This window comes from Panthera onca, chromosome E3 (genome assembly GCF_046562875.1).
Source record: "Panthera onca isolate mPanOnc1 chromosome E3, mPanOnc1 haplotype 2, whole genome shotgun sequence".
NCBI lineage: Eukaryota > Metazoa > Chordata > Mammalia > Carnivora > Felidae > Panthera > Panthera onca.
Window position 1 is genome coordinate 1,857,069 of NC_138354.1, and position 19,642 is coordinate 1,876,710.

At 53.4% G+C, this 19,642-nt stretch overlaps 1 protein-coding gene across 4 annotated transcripts in view; it reads right to left on the bottom strand.

Annotated features, from left to right (window-relative positions):
- The window catches only part of SNX8 (sorting nexin 8), a 53,122-nt gene that overhangs the window by 6,839 nt on the left and 26,641 nt on the right, over window positions 1–19,642 (bottom strand). For 3 of the 4 annotated variants that reach the window (XM_060649673.3, XM_060649672.2, XM_060649671.2), the window contains exons 2-6: window positions 6,875–7,065; window positions 4,081–4,198; window positions 3,690–3,811; window positions 1,768–1,848; window positions 341–501 (exon numbers count right to left, since the gene is read on the bottom strand). In XM_060649673.3, coding sequence (XP_060505656.1) covers window positions 341–501; window positions 1,768–1,848; window positions 3,690–3,811; window positions 4,081–4,198; window positions 6,875–7,015 — 623 coding nt within the window. In that variant the 5' untranslated portion in view covers window positions 7,016–7,065. Of the gene's footprint in view, window positions 1–340; window positions 502–1,767; window positions 1,849–3,689; window positions 3,812–4,080; window positions 4,199–6,874; window positions 7,066–7,337; window positions 7,456–19,642 lie in introns of those variants that run through there. The other variant, XM_078440494.2, reaches the window with a different exon arrangement.

The following is a 19,642-nucleotide window of genomic DNA, read 5'->3' on the forward strand; positions in this document are numbered from 1 at the left end:
GGGAGGGCGGAGTCATGTTGACAACAGCCCTCAGTGTCCTTTTCCAAGTGAAATCAACCCCTTCTCAGATCTAGTCCCGACCTCGGGAGAACGTGTGACATACATGTGACACACGTGTGACACAGTGGCGCACACTCACGTATTGAGGGATCCACGTTTCCCTGCCTAAATGCCCCAGTTTTCTTCTTCCTAACATCACTGCCCATTTCCCCAACTCTCTGCTTCCCCTTTCCAAAGTGAACCAGGTCAGAACGGAAGGGATTCTGGGCAAGCACCTCTGCCTGGACGTCGGCAGGCCCCTCCCCACCTGACCGAGCCCTGCAGAGCTGGGGGCACCTGCCTCAGCTCCTTCCCGAAGATGAGGAGGTCAGCAGCATTGTCGATGGCCCTCGACGCAATCCGCTCGGCCCGGTCGCGAAGCTTGTGGAAGCTGTTGTAGATGTTTCGGATGAGCTCCCGGCTGACGGCGAACTGAGTCTGGATGTCGGCTGGGAGGAAGTCCTGACAGGGAGGAGAGAAGGCCGTGGGTTACTGGCCGAGAAGTGCCTTGGGGAAAAGACGACCGCCGGCAGGGGAAGAATGGTACCCACTGAGCAGCCAGTGAGCCCAGATGCCAGGCCACGGGGGCACTTCGCTGGGCCTCCCTTCCGGTCCAGGAAAGAAACAGCCCATCATCACCCACACACCACGGACACGAAGCAGAGTGGCCCCTAGTGTCCGCTGAAGCCGGATCAAACTGACGTCCTGCCGAAACACACCCCTGTACTAACCTTCAAGTACTAATCCTCAAGTACTAATCCTCAAGTACTAATCCTCAAGTACTAACCTTCAAGTACTAATCCTCAAGTACTAATCCTCAAGTACTAACCTTCAAGTACTAATCCTCAAGTACTAATCCTCAAGTACTAACCTTCAAGTACTAGTCCTCAAGCTCAGAGTGACAATCACAAAGTCCTAACCCTTCCCTCGAGGCAGGGCTTCCCACGGGCCCTCACTTTCCCCCAAGAATCAACTTCTCACCAGCTTTACTGTTAACTACCTGTTAATATTAACCATCGTTTACCGTAACATTAACTAGATAATGCTTAGAAAACAGGCTGCTTAGGGAACGAAATGAAGGTAAGATACATGTATTTCTGTACGGAGAAGCAGTTTAACAAGAAAGGAGGGCCGCCCAGGGGTTCAGTCAGCTAAGCGTCCGACTCTTAGTTTCAGCTCAGGTCACGATCTCGCGGTCTGTGGGATCGAGCCCCACGCCAGGCTCTGTGCTGACAGTGCAGAGTCTGCTTGAGATCCTCTCTCTCCCTCTCTCTGCCCCTCACCCAATCGCTCTGGCTCTCTCTCTCTCAAAATAAACATCAAAAAATTTAAAAAAGGAAAGGAAAAAAGCTAGCCAACAGCTACCTTAATTCTTTTTGAAAAAAAGAACAGACTAGCTAAATTTTAAAATAAACCAATGTGACAATCACTCCCCTGAAATCCGAGAAGCTAGTGACGAAGCCAGTGTCTGCCCGAATCACAAAAAGCCTCAGTCACGTCCGGGCAGGCCGCTCAGAAGTCTGGGACCTTGCCAGACGACAGCCTCTCTGAGCCTGTCTCCCCATCTGGGAAATGGGCGGCACACCCGCTGTCTGAAAGGAGAGCCGATGAGAAAACCGCGCCGCGGGCCTTCGTGTCGTCTCCAGCACGCGGGGGAGGCCCAGGGCGGTAGCTGGTACGCGGTCGCCGCCCTGGTTGGGGGGGCGAGGGTGGCGGCGGGAGCGGTACCTTGGCCCGAGGAGCCAGCTTGCAGCTCATGAACTCGTCTCCAACACACTGAGCCGACTCCTTCAACTTGTTCTGCACGTCCTGCGAAAGGAAGACAGAAACGCCACATCCTCCAGCCGCAGCAGCGTCTGCCTGAGACCCGTTAAGTCAGCGAAAGGCAGGATGTAGTCCTTCCTCGAGAGAGCCAGGTTTCCACGGATCTGCTCTCACGTAAGTATCCAGAATCTCTTCCCGGACTTTTCTCCACTGACCTCCACCTTCAGGACGGCCGTCCACAGACAGGAAGGCCTGACCTAACAGCAGCTCCGGAGGGGAGACCCGTCTCCAGGAAACAGAGACTGCACGCACACGGCAGGGACGGGATCCGTGCTGCTGCCGTCGGGCTCGTCGCATCCGCTAGGTCCCACCCACGTGGGGCACAGGGACCAAAGACGAGGTCTCTTTCTCCCTGCACACAGACCCACGGGCCCCAGGCCCACGGAGCCCCGGGAGAGCTGGTGGGCAGCACACAGGGGCCAGGCCTCCGTGGCAGTCCACGTCAAGGACCCACAAAGAGCCACGGGAAACACAGGCAAAGATCCTAACATGCAGCTGTTTGTGGGTCAAGGAATTCTAGAATTTCAGACAGGCCCTGAAGACCATCTGGCTCAATTCTCTCGTTTTACCAGAGGAAAGAGTCAAGGAGGCCATAGGGACACTCTACCTGTGTGAGAACAAGGGGTCAGAGGAGCCTCATGCCTCTAGAATGGGGGCGCCGTCCGGCTCCACGACTAGCAGCACCCTCCCCTGTCGTGAGCCGTGTATAGCTCCCACGTCCCACCACGTTCCTCTTGTGGCAATGAAGATCCCTGCTCTAAAGGAACCTGTCCACCCAGCGTTCAGAAGACCCACACTCCCAGCTCAAGGGCAGGTAGTCACAGAAACGTCCCCTGAACGACTGCTTTAGGTCCCATAAAAGAGGCAAAGGTGACAGGTACCCCCTGGCTGGCATAGAGGGAAAGCCAGCGGCCTTCTCAAGGAGGGTCTCGGTGTGTCTCATCTTCCTGCGGGGGAAGTGAGTGTGGGATCGAGCCCCTCCTAGGTCCCTGGGGAAGGGAAAGCTACCGCGTTGGGGCCCCACCCCCACCCCACCCTCTTCCTAGGCGGAGCCGGCCGCCCTGGGGACCAGGCAGTGACTTCCTCCACAACTGTGAACAAGGACGCTGCAAGACAGCAGAGGGACGCCCACAGCCGCCTGGTTTCTAACTGAAACTAACGTCCACGTGGAGACAGTCCCGGCAGCAGGTCTATGCTGCAGCTCCACTAGAAAGACTCAGCTCAGGGGACCCCTGGGGGGCTCAGTCAGGTAAGCGCCCAACTTCGGCTCAGGCCATGATCTCACGGTTCGTGAGTTGGAGCCCCGTGTTGGGCTCTGTGCTGAAGGTTCAGAGCCTGGAGCCTGCTTGGGATCCTGTGTTCCCCTCTCTCTCTGCCCCTCCCTTGTGTGCGTGCTCTCTCTCTCTCTCTCTCTCTCTCACTCAAAAATAAACATTAAAAAAATATATAACTCAACTCAGCCTTCCAGTGGTACTTAAGGTGGCTCTTTTCACTTCCCAGAAATCGCTCATCCTGATCTGGGGTCTCGAGCATTGCCGTCGTAACCCCTCCCAAACAGAGCCTCTGCGACCGAGCCTCAGTGCCCACGGCGACCGTGCAGAGAACCCTCTACCTGGATACACAAAATCCTGCCAAGCCAAAGCCAGGGGCGCCTCGTAACGTTACACCCCCGTGATCTGGGAGGAGAGCGGATGTCACTCCTGGCACCACGAGGGCAGCAGACTCCCCGAGGGCCCCCAAACGAGGAGGGCAGGAGAACAAGCACGCTTAGGAACGCCACTCACGTGGGGAGCCTGGGGGCGCACCCACAGCAGAGTGATACTCACCGGGCCACTGAAGGACAGGAAGAGCCGGAGGGCCACGTCCTCGGAGAACGGGGGGTGCCGGGCCACCAGGTTAATGAAGCGCCTCAGGGCCCTGCGCCGGGCCTCAATGAACTCGCGGTCGGCTGCAGACCGAGAGCGAGGGGTCGGCCGGCAGCCTGCGCCGCGCCCCCTGCCCCCCCCCCCCCCTCCCCGGCCGTCCGGAAACGTGCCGGGCAAAAGCCCAGGTCCCTTCTGTCGTAGCCCACGGTAGCCGCCCCTCGCCGGTCCCCAGCGTGAGCGCTGGGCGCCACCGGCGGGGAACGAGGGTGTCCGCGGCACCCGCCCTAGCTGGCCCGGCCTTCCCGCGCACGTCTCGCACCGGGCGCCCCGGCCCCGCCCGAGCCCGCTCTACCTCCCAGCACTCTCTTGGGCGGAAGGGCCGGCACCATGCGGTAGGGGAACTTCTGCAGCAGCATCTCATGGAAAACCACGAAGTCGTTGTACCGTCTGTACACGGAGGACCTGAAGCGCTAGAAGACAAGAGGGCCCGCGCTCACGCCGGACGCCGGAAACCTCCCCGGGTCACCGCTCCCCTCCCTCCCATCCCCCGCCCCGAGACGGAGCCCGCGTGACGCGGGGCCGCATCCCCGCTCACGGGGCCTCCACGGCGAGGACGGGCGCCCTCCTCCCTCCCGGCGCCGCGCGGCTCGGGCCTCACGTCCAGCCCCCACCGCGGTCTTCACGGAGCGCTCAGCCGCGAAGCCGGCACCCACCCCACCCTCAAAGGCAGCGCTCGGGCCGGAGGCCTTCCCCACTGGGGGCCGGGGCCGTCCTCCCACACACGCCCCAACACCGGCGCGACCGGCGCGACGGCGTCCCGGGCCCAGCGGCCGACACAGACCAGACCCCGACGAGGGGGGCGGACGGAGCGGACGTCCGACTGCAAGTCCGTCTGCCCCGTGGCTGATAAAACCGCGGGCGCCACGAGGGATCCACGCGACAGAGGCGCGACCTGGACCTACTGGAAGGGCCCACGCGACGGACGCACGAGCCGCTAGCCTGGGAAGTATACAAGCTGCCCTGGTGATAAATGATACTGCGGAGTGAGAGAGGCCGGGTGATTCCACCGACAGGACGCCCTGGAAGAGGCGGGGCTGTGCAGACAGAAGACAGGGGCTGCCGGGGCTCAGGGCGGAGGGAGGAGCAGGGGGAGCACAGGGGACTCTTAGGGCGGCGAACAGCGCGAGGGACACGGGACGGTGGACACCCACAGAACGTGCACCCCCCCAGAGGGACCCTCCCGCGAACCGTGGACTCCGGGTGAGAACAGCGTGTCAGTGTGGGGTCACCGACCGCGACAAACCCACCATCTGGGGGACGCCGAGAACGGGGGAGTCCGGGGGGGGAGCGGGGAATTACGGGAAATCTCTGTCCATTCAGCTCAACGTTGCGGTGAATCTAAAACTACCCCCTAAAAATAAAGTCTACAAAAAAATTAAACATGCTACATGAAGAAAAACACAAAGTCAGTTGTGCCACGTGCTGGGGACTGCATGTGTCGTGCCCCCTCTGGATCTGCCCCAGCCTCTGGCGAGCAGGATGCAGGACAAAACGCGTGGCCCCTCGGCCTGAACACCTGCAGGCTGATCCCTCCGCCCGGCAGGGCTGCCTCCTTACGAGACGACACACGTGCTCAAGGAATTACGTTACTGAGCCGGAAAAGGGCCAGAAGCCCAACCTCACGCCCCTCTGATGCGTCGTCACCTGGGGGAATGGCACCCACGGGCATGGGAGAACTAAGTTTACTCACAGGCCTCGGTGACCGCAGCTTGGAAACACCATGAAACAAAAACCCTGTGATTCCTGGGGCGCCCGGGTGGCTCAGTTGGTTCAGCGTTCGACTTTGGCTCAGGTCATGATCTCTCGGTTCACGGGCTGGAGCCCCACATTGGGCTCTGTGCTGATAGCACAGAGCCTGGAGACTGCTTTAGATCCTCTGTCCCCCTCTCCCTCTGCCCCTCCCCTGCTCTCTCTCAAAAATAAATGAAAACATTAAAAAAAAAAAAAAATACAGCGGCACCTGGGTGGCTCAGTCAGTTAAGTGTCCATCTTGATTTCGACTCTGGTTAAGATCTCACATTTCATGAGTTCGAGCACTCTGCACTGACTGCAGAGCCTCCCTGGGATTCTCTCTCTCTCCTCTCTCTCTGCCCCTCCCCTGCTCACTCCTTCTCTCTCAAAAATAAATAAAAACATTTAAAAAAAAAAAAAAAAAAGGAAAGAAAGAAACCACCCTGTGATTCTGGGTTCCCATGGCACATACACACGGCTGTTCGATTCAGAAAACTCACTTCCTCCCTGGATGACGACTGAAGCCTGACAGTGGCGGGGCCCCACCACCAGGGCGGCCCTCTCGCCGGTGGGGCCCTGCTCTACCTGTCCCTGCACATCCCCCACTGACACAGAGGGGCTGCACAAGACCCAGGGATGCTGTCGGCTTGTCAATGACTTACTCCTCAGTTTGTGAAGAATAAATCCCTCCCCCCCCCCCCAATGTTTATCCTAACAGCACTGGGATATAGAAAGAGAACAGACACACACACACCCGCCCCCAGTATTTATTCTAACGGCACCGGGATTTAGAAAAAGGACAGAAGGACAGGGATATCAGTCCATGCAGACTCGCAGTCCTGGTGCCAGACGCCTCGTGAAGTCCGATATCGGCGGGCAGGATAACAGGGCAGACGGCGTCCTTAGTGGGGATGAGGCGGACACACCAGTCCTGCCCTCCAAACTGGATTCGCCGCCGGAAGCCCCCACTCTATCCTCAGGATTTCCCAGTTACTACAAAACCACTCCCAGGCCGGCGTGTGCCCGCACCTTGTGCTCAGAAGACGAGTGGGCTCCTACGAAGCAGCATCCCAGACGCAGGGAAGAGGGGAGCGGGCTGGGCTAGGGGTGTGGCTGAGCCAGAACAGAACCCAGGGACACGCACACGCAGGCTCTGAAGACGTCTGTTGGGCACCCTGGCTCTGAGCGTCGAGTTTTGGGTCTCACCTTTAAGCCCAGCGCAGACTCTCTGCGGTCCTTCTCCGCCTCGTACCCGTGCCCTAACGTGTCCCCGCCCCTCCCCACCTCCTCCCAACACACACACACGCGTGCACGCACGCACACACACACACGCACACACGCGCTCTGCCCCTTACCTGGCTGGAAACCTCGTATTCCACATGCTTTAGGAAGAGGCCCTTCTTCTCGGGAATGAGCTCCACCTGCACGGTGTCCCTGGCCAGCAACTCCTGCAGGGTGTACGAAAGCAGCAGCGGGTTCCCCTGCGGCATCTGCATTCGACTGGGGTGTGGGTCCCTCCGCTCGCTGACCTGGGGCGCTGGCAAGTCTGCAGGGGACAAGGCGACCGGCCAGTAAAAACGGCTGCTCGGAAGCAGAGGCTGCCACGGCGGGCCTGCCCCCGCCGCGTGCTAGCTTCGCACGTGGACTGTGGCCACATCACCCCCGTTCATTCAGGCCGCGGAGCTTGTGCTCCGAAAAGTCCCCACGCCGTGAGGCGTCCACCCGCTCGTGAATCAGCAAACACACCCCGCTTTCCAGGACCAGTCAGATCTAGTTTTCAACCTGGGAATAGAAGGAAGTGAACTATTCACAAGTTACGTGCAAAAGAGCCCTCCTTTTCTCTAGAGTCGAAAAGGAGGTTCAAACTAAGGAAAGAGCCGTGGAATTTCTCTCTCCCACTGTTTCCACAGTGAACACACATGACTTCACGTGGCAAAGCAATGATTCCAATTCCATGTAGGTAAAAACCCACATCTTGCTTAGAGCCACGGTTCCTGATCACACAAGTCAAAGAATTAGGCCCTCAAACCTCAGCTTCCTTACACATCACTCACAAGGCAGCAAAACACAGGTCCGAGAGATTCCAGGCTAAAAAACACGGACGTCACAGGAAAAAGTCAGTTTGGCTTTTAGTATAGAGTTTGAAAGAAAAAGAGTTCTTTTCGGTTAAAAACTATAATAGGGGCTCCTGGGAGGCTCGGTTGGTGGAGCGTCCGACTCAGTTTCGGCTCGGGTTATGATCCCAGGGTCATGGGATCAAGCCCTACCGCGGGCTCTGTGCTGAGTGTGGAGTCTGCTTGAGATTCTCTCTCCTTCTCTCTGCCCTCCCCTGCCCAAGCAAACATGCTCTCGTGCTCTCTCAAGACAAACGTTAAAATATATATATACGTACATACGCTACATACATAATAAAGGTATCCCATAGTGCGAGAGGGGGTCAGAGTCTGATCAACATTGCTATTGCTATAAGTAACCACAACAAAGTGTACATTTTTTCTTTTTCAAAATTTTCTACAACATGGTTATATCGCTTTTTTATGATTTACTTCTTAAAATAACACTTTAAGATTCTGGTTTACATTCTAAACAGAATTAATGGCCAGATTACTTTCATCTCTGAAATTACTCAGCATTTTAGAATTTAAAACGTAGCTGCTTTTAATTGACCTTAAAGCTTAAGAAAAAAAATAAACTAAGGCCTTAATGCTTACTTGGGAACCCCAAGGGCCTCATAAAAAGTCCACACGAAAACTAAATATTATGTGCTCTACAAGCGGTAAGCTCCCAAGTGAGAGCACATATCCTAGGGTCAAAACAATCCACCAGGGCGCAAGAAGAAAATATTAATAATTCTATTTGCATTTTGTTCCCTTCTTTTCAAACTTATATTCTTGTGATATCATAACACATGTAACATAATATTAGAGTAGTGCGTGCATGTAACTTACTAAAATACGTGTGTATAGATGTGTGCATATATTTGCATGCGTATTACATGTGCAAATGTGTATGTGTGTGTACAAGTGGGTGAATGTACACGAGTATATGTGTATACAAGTGTATGTGTACATGTGTATAAATGTGTGTGCAAGTCTGTCTGTGTATATACCTGAGTGTGTGCGTGTAAGAGTATATATGTACGTGGGTATGTATATGTGTGTGAACTTGAGTGTGTGTGAGTTTATGTGTATATGGGGGGGTACATACACTTGTGTGTATGTGTGTATACAGTACTGTGTATATGTGTACATGGGTATGTATGTGTATCAATGCACATGTGCATGAGTGTGTATGTGTAGATGGGGGGATGTACATGTGTTCGAGTGTATGTGCAAGTGTCTGTATATAAGCATGCGAGTGTGTGTGTACATGGATGTGTACGTATGTGTACATTAGTGTGTATGAGTATATACGTACATGAGTCTGTATGTGTATCAATGCACATGTACATGAGTGTGTATGTGTATATACATACAGGGGTGTACATGTGTACAGGTGTGTATTTGCAAGCGTGTATAAAAGTGTGAGTAGTGAGCGTGTGCATGACCATATACGTACATGGTGTGCGTATATTGCACGAATGTGTGTACACGTGTATATATGTGTATGAGGTATGTGTACATCAAGAGTCCCCAATATCTTAATGGCCAAAATGTGGAGACCACAGCTTCAGACGGTACCTGTTCTCCCCTCCTAAAACCCAGCCCCTTTCCATGTGAAACTATTTTGGTGGCCTTAGAACTGCGCTGACCCAGTCTCCAGGGACCACACACACCCTGGGTCAACGAGACGGCACGTGTGTCTCAAGTACTCACTCAAGTGAGTGACGAACAACACAGAGACACTGGGCTCAGCAGTACCCATTCAGCTCGTGGCTACCAAGTGTTCCCACTGCCGGGCACAATCTATGAGGATCCAAACTCCAGGGCGAACTGGAATACACCGTGACTTAACTTTAATAGCACCCAGGTAATGAGCCAGGGGGCCCAGACACAGCACCAGGACACGAACTCGGGGGGCACAGACGCCCTCAGCTTTGCTCTGGATGCATGCTGGCGGTGGGGGAGCCTGGCACTTAGAAGGGCACTGAAGGAAAGCCGGCTGAATGACTATTTACTGATATTTACTACACTTTCACGAGTGAAAGGTAGCATGTCTGGGGGGAAAACAAAGTCTTAGGTAACGAGAGCACAGAATATGTGGAAAAACAGGAAATAATCAAGTTAAAAGGTAATGGAGAAAGAACATTTTTATCAGAGAAAAGATTTGCAAATCACGTATCTGAGAAGGTACTGGTATCTGAAATAGACAAAGAACTCTTACAACGCACTAGAAAAAAAAAGAGAGAGACAGAGAGAGAAATAACCCAATTTTAAAATGGGCAAAGCATTTGCATACACATCCCTCCAAAGATATACCAGTGGCCAGTAAGCACATAAAAAGATTCTCAACACCATTAACCGGCACGGAAATGCAAATCACAGCCACAGTGAGATACCACCCACTGTGACGGCTCTAATTAAAAAAAAAAAAAAAAAGACCAGTGAGCACTGGCAAGGGTGCAGAAAAGTCTCGCTCATGCTGGCAGAGGCTTACGCGAGGCAAAAACAGTCGGCCGCTTCCTCGGTGTCACAGGCGAAGCCGCTATATGACCCAGCAGCTCCCCTCCTGGAAATACACCCAAGCCACATGAAAACGTGTGCCCACACAGAGACCTGGAGACAAATGCCCACAGCAGCACCAGGTGTGAGAGCCACGGAGTGGAGAACCCCAAGCGCCCATCAACAGTGAGGGGATAAACAAAAGTGCTTCATCCATACAACAGACTCCTTCCGCCGTGGAAAGGAATGAAGGACAGGTTCACACTACAAGATGGGTAAACCTTGAAAACCTCAGGGGAAGGGAACTAATCCATGCAGGGGGTGAGTCCATCCACAGGAAATCTCCAGAAGAGGCAAACCTACAGAAACAAAGCAAACGGATGCCTGCCTGGAGCCGGGGGCAGGGGGGGCAACGCCTGGAGAAATGAGCAGTGACCGCTGGAAAATAGGGGGTTTCTCGGGGAGACGATAAAACGCTCCAGAGGTGATCGTGGCGATGGGTGCACGACCCCGTGAACACACCAACGACACTGTATTGTACACTTTAAATGAGTGAATTGCATGGCAGGTAATGACAATTCTACACGCCTTAAATATAAAAGGCAACATCAGTAAATGGAAGAGTCCTCTCTTCTACAGAAGCAAAAATGGTCAGAACCAGCTCTTTGAGGACACTGGGAATTGAAGGTCTGTGGCAATCCCGGGCACATTTATTGATGCAATAATTAGCGAAATTGAGGTTATACTGGAGGAGGGAGGCCCCTCCTCCAGTATGGCTGCAGTTGTCATAAGAAAAGGGAAGACTTGGGGCGCCTGGGTGGCTCAGTCGGTTAAGCGTCCGACTTCGGCTCAGGTCACGATCTCGCGGTATGTGAGTTCGAGCCCCGCGTCCGGCTCTGTGCTGACTGCTCAGAGCCTGGAGCCTGTTTCGGATTCTGTGTCTCCCTCTCTCTCTGACCCTCCCCCGTTCATGCTCTGTCTCTCTCTGTCTCAAAAATAAATAAATGTTAAAAAAAAAAAAAAAGAAAAGGGAAGACCACACAAAGACCCAGAGGCACCCGACACGCGGGGGTGGGCACATGGCAACGGAGGCAGAGACCGAAGGGACACGGCCACAGACCAAGAACACCTTGGCAGCCTCAACCACATGCTGGGAGAGGCAGGAAGGACCCTCCCCTACAGGGTTCAGAGGGAGTGCAGCCCTGCCCATGCCTGGATCTCAGACGTGGGGCCTCCAGGGCTGGGAGACAACACGTTCCTGTTGTTTCAAGCCACCCCATGTGTGCTGCTTTGTTAGAGCAGCCACACACAACTCACACGAGAAACTTCACAGAATTCGTTCTGAGAGGTCATTAAATAAATCTACAATGGTCGGCAGCAACACCTTGGGGAAGGAGGAAAATGTGATTTCCCCAGAACTGTCACGTTGTATTATTTAAACTGTCAGGTTCACAACTGAAGTTTACAGTAAAAGACACGCAAAGAAGTAAGACAGTACAGCCAAACACAGGGAAAAACCACCACCAGAAACTGTCCGAGAAAGGCCAGGCATTGAACTCATTCGACAGAACTGAAGGAGGGGCGCCTGGGTGGCTCAGTCGGTTGAGCGTCCGACTTCAGGAGAGCCTGGAGCCTGCTTCAGATTCTGTGTCTCCCTCTCTCTCTGCCCCTCCCCTGCTCATGCTCTGTCTCTCAAAAATAAATAAAAACATTAAAAATAATAATAAAATAAAGAACTAATGCAAAGGAGGAGAGCAGTCCCAGCAATAGAAAATATGGATAAACAGACCAAAGTTGTACAAGAGGAGCGGGAAAAGATTCTGGAGTCAAGAAGCTCAATAAACAAAATGGAAAATTCACAAGCAAGGTTCAACAGCAGATCTGAGTGGGCAGAGGGAAGAATCAGCAAACCTGAAGGCAGGTCAACTGAGACTGTCCGGTGTGGAGGACAGAAAGAAAACAGAATGAAGAAGAACGAACAGCCCCTCAGCAACCTGTACCAACATCACCGACTGCACCAACAACAAAACCGACTGTACCAACACCACCGACTGTACCATCATCATCAACATGAGCGGCCCAGGAGAGAGGATCAGGAAGAATAGGTGAATGAACTGCCAAATTTTTCCCAAATTTGATTTTTAAAATCCAGGAACCCAAAAAAACCCACCCAAGATAAAGTCAGGGAGATTCACAACTAGACAGGTCACAACGGCATGGTTCAAACTGCACCATTCTGTGTCCAGAGACCAAGAGAAACTCTTGAAAGCACCAGGAGATCAGCAACCGGGCAAGATGAACAGCTCACTTCTCAGAAGCCACGGAGGCCGCAAGGCAGTGCGATGGCACACGCAAGGTGCCGGAAGACAGAAGAGTCAACTGAGAATTCTACAACCAGCAAAACTATCCTTGCAAACCGAAGGAGAAAATAAGACACCCCAGACGAGTAAAAGCAGCCAATTCACTTCTGCACTACCAGTCGTGTTGTTTCTTCTGAGAGACAAATCCACGTGTGGAAAGAAAGAATGCCAGTAAAGGTAACTGCACTGGTAAATATGAAAGGCAGTAGAAACTTATCCGTAAGTTTTTCTGGGTGACTTAAAAGACAACGTATGAGGCAGTCATCGTAAATCTGTTTTGAGGAGCATACAGTTTATATGCAAACTATCTGCACAGCTGATAACAGAATGGGGAGAGGAAGGGAGCTGTAAGGGAGCAAGATTTCTACACGCCACTGAAATTAAACTTGTACTAATCCAAGCAGGATTGTTACACATTAACATGTTGACGTGTACTCCCAGGGCAATCACTAAGAAAATAACAGGAATAATATAGTAACCGAAACAATGGAATTTAAACCGTACACTAGAAAATACCTATTTGATGTAAAACAAGGTAATAACGGAAGAACAGAGGAAAGATAAAAGTAATGCGGGAAAGAAAATTTGGGAAGCACCAAGCTTGTACTGATTTTGTTCTCTTCCTGATGGGTCAAGTAACCTAATCTAAGACATATTAGCTCAGTAATGATTACCAAAGGATCACAGGCTGCTGAAGAACCTGAACTCTGACCACAAGAAAATCTAAAAGTCAGAACCCAGGGGCGCCTGGGGGGCTCAGTCAGTTGAGTGTCCAACTCTTGATTTCAGCTCAGGTCATGATCCCAGGGTTGTGGGATCAAGCCCTGCATCAGGCTCCAAGCTGAATTTGGAGGTTGCTTGACATTCTGTCTCTCTTTCTCCCCCACTCATGCTCGCACTCTTTGAAAGAAATGTATACGTATATGTGTGTGTGTGTGTGTGTGTGTGTGTATATATATATATATATATATATTTTTAAAAGCCAGAACCCAAAAGGTACATTTTATTGTTACTTTTGTTAACGGGGTCACCATGTTGTCCAAGCTGCTATTTTCTTTTTTATATATATTTTATTTATTCTGAATGAAAAAGAGTGACCAGAGGAAGGGCAGAGAGAGAGGGAGAGAGAGGGTGGAGGGGGAGACAGAATCCCAAACAGGCTCCATGCTGTCAGCACAGAGCCCGATGGCAGGACTCAAACTCACGAACTGTGAGATCACGACCGGAGCCCGAAACCAAGAGCTGGACACTTAACCAACTAAGCCACCCAGGTGCCCCCTCTCGTCGAAATTTCAAAAAAAAAAAAAAAAAATTTTAATGTTTATTTATTTTTGAGAGAGCGAGCAAGCACAAGCAGGGGAGGGGCAAAGAGGGAGGGAGACACAGAATCCGAAGCAGGATCCAGGCTCTGAGCTGTCAGCACAGAGCACGACGTGGGGCTCGAACCCACGAGCCGTGAGATCATGACCTGAGCTGAAGTCAGACGCTTAACCGACCGAGCCACTCAGGTGGTCCTGGAGAAGTTTCAATCTCAAGAAAGCTATGATTCCAAGTATCAGTTTCCTAAACTGGGACATGTCTTTTGAAATGTTTAAGAAGGAAAACAGATCATTCCAGATCAGCTAACCTGTCATGCAACAGACCACACACTGTGGAAAGGGCAGAAATTCAGGGAGAAAGGGTCTGGTTTTCTGTGGGAGTAAATGTCAAGTTCACTGACAGGACTTAATACCCTTATCAGATGGAAAACGAAGTGCACACCCACCCACCCCGCCCCAACAGGTAACAGTTTCCGAGAGAGGCAGCGAGGCCCCATACTGAAAGGCTCCGGACAAAGGATGGGTTTTGACCTCAGACGGGTGTGTGCTGACACCCAGTGCCTCATTTCCTAGCAGTGTGTGCCCGGCAAGCGACCCCCTCCGAGCTTACCACCAGTAAAACGCAGGGGTAAGACTGCCTGCCCAGGGCCAGGCCCTCGTCGGCAACAAACCCTCAGAGGCCTCTCTAGCGGTGCTCCCTCCCTGCTCCAACCCTTCTGACACAACTGCTCAACCACAGGGTTTGGACTCAACCCAGAACCCAGTTCAAAGCCTTGCCTTGAAATGCCACTCACGGTCCGAGAGAAGCTGGAAGGAAGCGGCTCTCAGACCCGGAGGCTCAGCGCCTCGGGCTGATTCCACACTGCCCCAGCGGCCCTTGTGGGAAATGAGACACCAGAGCTCAAAGTAACTACCTGCTAGAAATCAGTGAGTGAGCCCCTGCCTCCCTTCGGGATTACCGTGCTCCACTCCGAACCACTTTCGTGCATCTGTGGACTAAAAGGTAGAACCAACTGCCCGTAGCAATAGGTGTTCGGGGCCGTGATCCAGGCTGGCCCGCGGAGCGAGGCCCCACGGGTGGCAGGGATGAGGCCCAGTCTCCACCCCGGGGGACACCTCGCCAACCGACAGAGTTGTGCTGGCTCCAGGTGACTGTAAGACAGCCTGGCAGGTGTTGAAGGAACAGGCACTGATGGGGAGTGGCGTCACTCCCAAGCCAGCCACCGGCGCGCCGCGGGACCCCCGGCGTGGGCCTCTGCCGCTCTGCAGCGCACACAGGGAAACGGTCAGTGAGCAGCATTCAACGTGTCCGGCTCCGAAATTCTGGGATTCTCCAAGCCAGCTATCCACAAACGAAAAGCAATGAAACGTCACACAAAGCCCACTGTCCTTCCCCCCGTATTTCCATCAGAGCCTCTGGGCAGCAGTCCTGCCACGGGCACGCCCCCCAGAGAGGTCCAGCCCCTCTGTGTCCGGACAGCCCCCGGCAGCAGGGGCCCTTCCTCACTCGCCACAGGCCGAAGCTTCGGGAAACCAACAAGAGTTGCCCGATGAGCATGCGGTCACGCACACCCTCACTTCATGAAAGCAAGCCCCGGCAAATGCTGACCAACGCAGAAGTCACAGACCAGGGGACCCCACACACACACAGGAGGCGGCACCCAGCCCGGCCAGCCGCCCCGCCGTGGAGGGACAGCACCAAGCACCCGCAGATACCCAACTATGCCCCAGCTCGGCCCTCCCCGGGGTCTCACTGCTTGCAGAGAGCCCCGGGGGGTAAAGGGCTTTCTCGACCGGGGCAGGTCACGTGTCCTCCAAAGGCAGCCAGGGAGGAAGCTTCCTGCCGTCCGAGTTTAGCAGCACGGTGGGCGGGAAGGTGTGTTCTGATGGCCTCCAAGTTCACCGTTCTACCACCACGCGGATCTGTCCCTACTGCCGTCCTCGGCTGCTGGCTCACCAGCACGTGGGACGGGGACCGGCGAGAGACGGCACATGCATCAGGGTCCGCTGCTGGGCTTGACCAGACACTGAGGGGTACAACGGCTAGTATCCAAAGTCAGGAAGTAAGTGTGGGCAAGGACGCGGAGGGACCGGACGCCCTGGACACGGCAGGCGGAGACGGACAGCGCCCTGCTGAGGAAAAAGGCGGGGCAGGTCCTCACGAAACAGAAGCACACGTGACCAGCGATCCCGCTTCCGGTCTATCCCCAGAAGAACCGGAAGCAGGGCCCGAAGAGACACCCGCTCGCCCACGTTCGCGGCGGCAGGATTCCCGGCGGCCGAGAGGTGGAAGCGACCCACGCGTCCACCGACAGACGACCACAGCGTGGTCCGGCCACACGATGGACTATCACTCAGCCTTAACAGGCAAGGAAATCCTGGCACCGGCCGCCACGTGCATGAACAAGGAGGGCGGGAGGCTGAGTGACACAAACCACACACGGGAGGACGCGCACTGGGACCCACTCCCACGAGGCCCCGGGGTCGTCAGACTCACGGACACGGGAGGACACGCACTGGGACCCACTCCCATGAGGTCCCGGGGTCGTCGTCAGACTCACGGACATGGGAGGACACGCACTGGGACCCACTCCCACGAGGTCCTGGGTCGTCAGACTCACGGACACGGGAGGACACGCACTGGGACCCACTCCCATGAGGTCCCGGGGTCGTCGTCAGACTCACGGACACGGGAGGACACGCACTGGGACCCACTCCCACGAGGTCCCGGGGTTGTCGTCAGACTCATGGACACGGGAGGACACGCACTGGGACCCACTCCCACGAGGTCCCGGGTCGTCAGACTCACGGACACGGGAGGACGTGCACTGGGACCCACTCCCACGAGGTCCCTGGGTCGTCAGACTGAAGGGGACAGAAAGTACGTGATGGTATCAGGAGCTGGGGGAGGGGGAGGGAGGTCAGTACTGATTGGGGTTCAATTTGGGAAGATGAGAAAGTTCTGGAGAGGGACAGTGGGGATGGCTGCGCAATAATGTGAATGTTCTTAATGCCACAGAACTGCACACCTGAAAATGGTTAACATTTTATGCCACGTATGTTGTACAATTAAAGAAACACACTCGGGGGTGGCTGGGTGGCTCAGTCGGTTAAGCATGTGACTTCGGCTCACGGTTCGTGAGTTCGAGCCCCACATCAGGTTCTGCGCTGACAGCTCGGAGCCTGGAGCCTGCTTCCCATTCTGTGTCTCCCTCTCTCTCTGCCCCTCCCCCACTCATGCTCTCTCTCTCGCTGTCTGCAAAAATAAACATTTACAAAAAAAATTTAAAAAAGAAAGAAAGAAACACACTAGGATCACTGGGTTGAACCCCCAGAGTCTAGGGTAGGGCCTGAGAACCTAAGTTTCCAACAAGCGTCCAGAGGCCCCAGTTTGAGAACCGCTGTCGTAGGACGAGCGGAAGAAGGACCTCAGGGCCTCGCCTAGACCCACGGCCCAGACCGGACACAGACCAGGGGTTCGTATGTGCTGCCACCTTGTTCTGCTCACTCATCAGAGACAGCAGCGACAGCAGCGTTCCAGGTGACAGCTCTTCCTCCAAGGTTACAGGGAACGGACCCAGCAGGAGTCCTCGATTTTCAGCAGCGACACTCCTCCTCAGGCTCACCCTCAAAAACTGCCCTAAGCTACTGTGTTCTTCTGAAATTCGGCTGCTCTCAGGAAACAGAAGCGACAGTGTCCGGGTCCTCATGGTGGCCATGGCCTCACGACAGAGAGCTCGGCGGCCGGGTGGCCAGGGAACACCAGGGACACCCGCGTGTGCAGCACACAGTCCTTCAAGAACGAGCCCTAACTCGAGCCCGAACACACAGAGGCTGTCACAGCCTCGGTTTCGCTACCCTTCAGACGCAGTTTTCTTTCAAGAACATTTCACGTGCCATTACGCTATCTTATTTGAAACGTTTATTTATTTCGAGGGAGGGAGAGAGCCAGCACAGGAGAGAGGGGCAGAGAGAGAGACAGAGAGAGAGACTCCGAAGCAGGCTCTGAGCCGTCAGCACAGAGCCCGAGACGGGGCTTGAACTCACAAACCGTGAGATCACGACCTGAGCCGAAATCAAGAGTCAGACACTCAACCAACTGAGCCGCCCAGGCTTTTAAATACAGAAAGCCCCCCACCCCTACCATCTGTACACATCCGTGTTCACTTTGCACGTGCTCTCCGCGTGCACAGGGATCAACAGACACACACAGGCAGTTTCTGAAATACAAAGTGTGTTTCCATGTGTGTACGTGACGTTTCTTTCAAATTTTCTGTAAACGCAAAAACCTTAGCCATTCACGTAACATAATCACCATGAACATGGTTTTCCCTTCAATCTGTGTTCCCACGTACATTTAAATGCACTTACGTTTGTTTTCGTCGTGAAACATTTCAAACAGACGTAAAAGTACAGAAAATATCATATTCCGTGTATCTACCATGGAGATTTCATAACATTGTGTCATATTTTTTCTGAAAAAAAATTTAAATACAAAACACACGTCACAGATGCACACCCACCCTGGCCCCCTTTCCTATCTGAAGGTGACCACTGTCCTAGAGTTGAAGGATATCCACTCCAGGCAGGTCTCTGTGCTTTCCACGTGTCCGTAAGTGTCTGTAAAGTGCATGCAAGTATTGTATTTTGTCGTATACAACAGACACAATTATTTTTTTCTGTTTTTACTGGAACAGAGCACGAGTACAGAAGAGTGTACCTATCAAATCTGTTCAAGTCAATGAACCGGCATAGCTATATCGGGGCAGCACCCACATAAAGAAACGGGACACACGCCCGCTGCCTTTCGGCCACTCCCCCACCAAGGGTGCCAGCCACCTTCTAACCCACACATTATTTCTGTCTGTGGTTACGCCATATACACGGAATCAATCCGTAAGTTCCCCCGTTTCTGACTCCTTCCACTCAGCACGACGTGCAAGGCCCATACATGTCACCGCACGCAGCTGTCATTGCTACAGACCCCGCTGCGTGATCGGGCCACGATCGGCCTATTGATCGTGCTGCTGGACACCTGGGTAGTTCCCAGGGTTTTCCTATTACACACGGTGCTGCTATGAACACTTAGCACACGTCCTTTGGTGGACACATACCCCTCATTTCTGTTGGGTATGCTCCTTAAAGTTCCTGGATCCTGGGATTTCTTACGTCCGGCTTAGCAAATATTTCCCGTTTTCCAAAATGACTGACGCACGTCACACTGCCATCAGCAGGAGGCCCAGCTGCCTCACGCAGTGCCCCCCACCCAGTGTTTTCCCTGTGTCCCCCTCACCACTTGATAGGGTCTGTGTCTAACACAGTGGCCGCGAAGTCAAAACTTCATCTTGAATTTTTTCCATTTACTCTACAACCGTTCTATATTCCTAAAAACGTACTATTACCTGTAACGATTGTATCACATCTCAGGTATGCAACTAAATGTCACGTAGCCCTTCTCCCATGAGATGTTTCCTGCTATTGTCAACAGCGTGAAGAACAGCCCTATTCACAAAACATGCTGCTGTGGGTTTTTTTACTCTATCCTTAGCATCAATTCCTAGAGAATTGCCACATTATTTCCTGCTAATGGACACTTCCCTGGATGGCTTTTGTACACAGACACATGTTGAGTAAGACTTTCTTCAGAAACCCTCTTTGGAGCGTTACTGCAGTGATCTTGGTAATCTAAAAGATGTACCAAAAAATAAATAAAGATGTACCATAGTGGCATTAAAAAAGAGAAAACTAAAATTTGACCTTCCCGCCTGCGATTAGAACGGCAATCGCCGAGGGGAAGGTATCGTAATGCGGTTTCCTCAAATCCACCACTGCCCCCCAAAATG